Source organism: Aplysia californica, unplaced genomic scaffold (assembly GCF_000002075.1).
Source record: "Aplysia californica isolate F4 #8 unplaced genomic scaffold, AplCal3.0 scaffold00199, whole genome shotgun sequence".
Lineage (NCBI taxonomy): Eukaryota > Metazoa > Mollusca > Gastropoda > Aplysiida > Aplysiidae > Aplysia > Aplysia californica.
The window spans coordinates 951,294-956,666 of NW_004797469.1; the positions used below are offsets into that span (position 1 = coordinate 951,294).

General features: G+C 38.6%; 1 protein-coding gene across 1 annotated transcript in view; it reads left to right on the plus strand.

Annotated features, from left to right (window-relative positions):
• Positions 1–253: 253 nt before the first annotated feature.
• The window catches only part of LOC101850477, a gene marked incomplete at its 5' end in the record, with an annotated part of 13,522 nt that continues 8,402 nt past the window's right edge, over positions 254–5,373 (plus strand). Inside the window, 2 exon segments of the mRNA XM_013082911.2 lie at positions 254–571; positions 4,528–4,675. Of these exon segments, the coding sequence (XP_012938365.1) occupies positions 293–571; positions 4,528–4,675 (427 nt within the window).

Sequence of the window (5,373 nt, forward strand, 5' to 3'; positions counted from 1 at the left end):
GATGTTGAGGAAAGCTTCTATTTATTATTTTTGGTCATGGGGTGTTTGACAGCCAGTTAGTTGGTGACAGTGTGAGTTAAAAATGACAAATAATATGTTTAAATAGGTAATACATATGTACATGACTTCATTATTTCGGCCAGTGCTAAAATGTGATTTGAAAGCAAAAAGAAAACAATGTTGATACTTTCCTCACCATGACTCTCTGATTTGTTGGAAAATAATTCTTACTACTTCCATGTTTCTTTCACAGACTCTCTGGAACTTAATTTTATTTTGACTGCAGACTAGAATGAGACCAGATGAACACAAAAAAAAGAAAAATGCTGCTTACAAGAAAAAGCATGGTGTTTCCAAAGACAAGGATAAAGAATTGAAAGATGGTGTTGATGCCAGCTCCAGCAAAGACAGGAAGACTGCAACTGGAGAAAAACATCGTGGTGCTCAGCAGAAGGGAAAGAAAGCTAATGGTGATGGAGCTTTAACAACACCTTCTAACAGCTCTTTTGCTGGATGCAGCACTGCGTTAGTTGACAGTGATTGCAGTGAATCGAGCTCTTCTGATTCTGAGGTGAGTTGTTTCCATATGTCTTTGTGTTGAAGATTATTACGGACGGTAGAAACTTTGATATAAATACCAAATCGCCAGCAAGCCTCGAGAGCCTACTACACCAAGCACTCAGGCTAAAAAGCAAGAAAAAGGCCATGCAAAAGGTCGATTGATGGTGTCAAGGAAACCCTGAAAAAAAAAAAAAATCTCAACTGAAAGAGCTGGCCTACCATAGAAAACTGCATCTCCCTTCAATGCTTAAAAGCAACAGAGGATAAAAAAGTAAAAGTATAGTAAAGTAACCAAATCGCCTGTGGAGGCAACTCCATTTTGATAAATAAGCAAACACTACAGCTTCCACCACCTTTCATCATGTTAAGCAATTTTAATACCCATAGCCTTCTTTGGGGAAATGAACCAAGTGACACTAAAAGATAAAATCACCATAGATTTCATATAAAAAAACCAATACTAATATTTTTAACGACAATTCCCCAACATTTCAAAATTCAAATAATTAAACTTTTCATCCATAGACTTGACTCTGCGTGATACAGATCTAATTCCAGACTTTCAGTAGTCTGTCTTTGACAACCCACAACCTAATTTCAGACATCCCACACCGAACCCCTATCCCAGACAGAGCTGTGCCCATTTGACTTTGCTATTCGACATTCATGATTTTTGTACTATTCACAGGTATTCGAAGCGTGGCAGAGCAATTTTTCTCAAATGTAGTAAAATCATTGAAATGAATATACAAAAATACTCTTTATTTGATAGTTATGAGACAGAGTGATTAGAGGAGCCAACAAGAGATATAAAATATTCCTCTAGAGACCTCTAGAATATATTCTATACACTGTATATTCACTTGTCACACCATAGCTCAAGCAAGGGCAGTTGACTCTTGAAGCGCAGTGAATGTTTTTTTTCTCATGAAGTTAGCTGTCGCAATAAGTTCCTCTTCCCCTAGGCTGTTCGAAATTCGAAGCGCTATGAACGGTAACGTCATGTCATCACACTGCACTGTCTGCAACAACAACACATATGCGCTCTGTGACTGGCGCTGTGAAAGTGATGTACTTATAATATAGAAGAAAAACAATTCGACGCCGCTTCGAATAGTGGACGTTAGGTCTGGGCTTATCGTATATAGGCCTAAGAAAAAAAAAATTTGATGGCACTTCGAATAGCGAAAGTTAGATCTGGGCTTGTTGTATTAAGAAACAACCAATCAACGGCGATGTGAATAGCAGAAGTTAGGTCTGGGCTTATCGTAATATAAGAAAAAACAATTCAACGGCGCTTCGAATAGCAGAAGTTAGATCTGGGCACTTTATGTGAAAGAAAAAGGAAAGAACATTACAGTGCTCATAAATTGTTAGGCATCAGATAAAACTAATTTTGACTCTCTTTTGCTCTGTGTTCTTGTGTGAAGGCCCAGGCTATCTTAAGTAAAGAACCTTTACCTAGGCTTTTTTTCAGATAAAAAGACAACCTAGCCCTGTAGGTTCACCATTTAGGTATGGCACGGGTCTGCAAAACACGATGTTAGGGTCAAGAATTCGATTTTTAACTTTGTCCCTTTTTTTAAAAACTTGAATATCTAAAGAATCGATTTCGCTTGATGTTTCATTCTAAAAAAGACTAGAATTCACAGAGGCGTTTTCCGGGGAGCACACTTCTCAAAAGTTCGCTCGTTTTCTTCAAATTAGCCCATAATTGGAAAGTGACAACAACCACATGTGTCTCCGTGTCTCCCTAACATGTTTAGTATCGTTGTGCTCCCAAGCTTTTCTTCTCTCAAGACAATGAACGATTGAGACAATCAAGATTTATGTATTTCTGGCAGTTGAGCTCATATATACGCAAGATATAGGGCCCCTCATTTTGTAAACTTTGGGTTGCTACAAATAATAATAACGTCAACATTCAGTTGTACAATGCCGCACGGTATTTGGTCTCCAACAGTACTTTACGACCACCATCGTTTCTTCTTTCGACTAGAGAGCCGATTTGATTACTGCCACTGATGAAACTGTCTGATTCGCTTTTGTATTTGACGTGACATAATCATGTTTCTGATCCCTCTTTTTGTTTAAAGTAGTCTACAGAGCAGGTACATCTAAGCTTAGTTTCCCAATTTTTTTTGAATGTGCATGTATTGTATGATCTCAGAAGTGGTTTTTACTCTCATAGTCGTATTTCATTTCACATTTATTTCCAATGTTTGTCCTTATAACATTATATATATATAACATATATATCTCTCTCTCTCTCTCTCTCTCTCTCTCTCTCTCTCTCTCTCTCTCTCTCTCTCTCTCTCTCTCTCTCTCTCTCTCTCACTCTCTCTCTCTCTCTCTCTCTCTCTCTCTCTCTCTCTCTCTCTCTCTCTCTCTCTCTCTCTCTCTCTCTCTCTCTCTCTCTCTCTCTCTCTCTCTCTCTCTCTCTCTCTTCACACACACACACAGACACACACACACACACACACAGACACACACACACACACTATTTCTTCAGTCTCACAGTCTGGCATATACATGCATATAACAGTTCATCATTATGACAGGTATGCATTTGTGAATAAAAATCGCTTCAGCTGTTTTTTGAAAAAGTAAATTGTTGGGTCAGATCTTACATCTTACTTTATACGTGAGTTCGTTCCATACCTGGTGACCAAAGAACAAAAAGGAACGCTTGCCGTATGTTTTGTAATTTTGTTTTGGAGTTTTAAGAATTAGATTATCAGAAGCGGATTTTACGGCTCTTGGTGGATGATATAATTCCTGGAATTTTTAAAGATGAAAAGGTGCAGTATCATTTGTACTTTTAAAACAGAAAACTGCAGTTTTGTATTTGATCCTTTCTTTTATTGGCAGCCGGTGTAGTTCTTTCAAAATTGGTGTTACATGAGCTGATTTGTTTTGGTTCATTATCATTATTTTTACTATACAAAAGTCACCCCTAAGATCCCGCTCTGATCACTCTGAAGGTCTACATTCGGCTCAGATCCCGCATTTCAGATAATAATTTATGGAACAAACGATCAGGTGGGCACATGCGATCAACCAAGAGTGAAAAGTTGAGATCATTAAACTGCCCGTCGCGTCAAAGATCAACCACTCTCGTGAATGTGATCACACAAGCGTTGTAAAGCTCGATGAAATGGTACAATGTTTGCCCTGACGGGATCACACCGAGGTGTGAACTAACCAACGCATTTTGTTTTCCCCACACATCGCACTCGCGTCTGAGCTCTCCTCCTAACTTTGCTCCAGGCGGGATCACATTGAACTGTGTACATTTTGTACTCTTACCTGTCCATTGCAGCAATTGTCTCTGTTCCAAATTTGCGAGACATACTGAATTTTAATTGGTGTGGTCAAAACATAATGGTGCGTAGCGACAAAGGCGGGAGCGGGAACTCGGTCAGAGATGGACAGCTATCAATTTTGGAGGGGAGGGGCAACTGGATAATCGTAGTTCGTGAGACTCACGAAAGGATAATAAGTGAAAATGGCATGCCTCGTTTAAAAAATCTTATTGTCAAAAATCAACAATAGGTTGGACTGTAGTCTGCCATCCGACAACGCTATCCTTAGAAAGAAAGTAGACTTCAAAAGGCCGGACATGTGTATCTGTGTCTAACAAAAGGAAAGTGGCATCTTATACTTATATTAAGATTTGCTCTCCTGTCTGTAAAATAATCTGTTACTAGGCAGGACAACTTTTTTTTTCTTATTTTGTGGGGATTTTGAATCAGTTTGTGAACAAGGAATGGCAAAAGCCTTCTGAATCAGGTGTTACTCAGAATCTTGATATTATCAGTTGATTTAGGTGACACTGTTTTTACTTTTGCTTTAAATTAAATGCATGTCTGTTATACTTTGTTTCTGTCCCACTTGTTGACTTAGCATTTGTTTCATCACGTTTTGTTGTCCTTTATAAATGAGTTTTTCCCCCTTTCTTTTCAGGTTGAAAGGAAACATGTGCCAGCAAAGAAAAAAACATTTCAACGCAGACAGATTGTGAGTAACTGGCAGAAGTATGAGCTGGGACCTGAAATGGATGATGATGTCAGCAAAGGAGGGAAAGATTATAAGGAGCTACTAAGTATGGCAGGTATGTACGCATGCAAGCTCGCATACATGCTGATGCAGGCACACTTAAACACACACACACAAAACACACAGACAGTCACAGATACACACGAGCACACACACACACACACACACACACACACACACACACACACACACACACACGCACACAGACCTTCACAAGCATGGTTTAAGGGTGACCATTGTCCAGTACTCAGACACATCCTGTCCACTGTGCTGGGATTTCTATCACAGCTATATGTCACCACATCTCCGACCCTGAATAAAAAATAATAGAAATTTTTAAAAACCGTAAATAAACAAAATCAATAAATATACCAATGAATACATGCGGAAATAGATTTTTTAAAACACAAGCAAGACTGTCCATATGAAAGTTAAAAGTACATAAACATTGACATTAAAATTGTAAACTTAATAGTAGAAATTAATTGTACGCCTCCATCAGCACATTTTTAAAATTTAAAACGTCGGCTGGCTATTGCAATGTACTACGCCTAAAAATCTCTCCTCCTTTTCTCTCTCTCTCTCTCTCTCTCTCTCTCTCTCTCTCTCTCTCTCTCTCTCTCTCTCTCTCTCTCTCTCTCTCTCTCTCCGTCAGTCCCATTTTGCAACCTTCAGTCTATCGTATCCTGCAGGTTAGAGGATAGCAATTTTATTTTTGAATTGTTTGTTTTATTGTGTAATGCGCTTATTTGT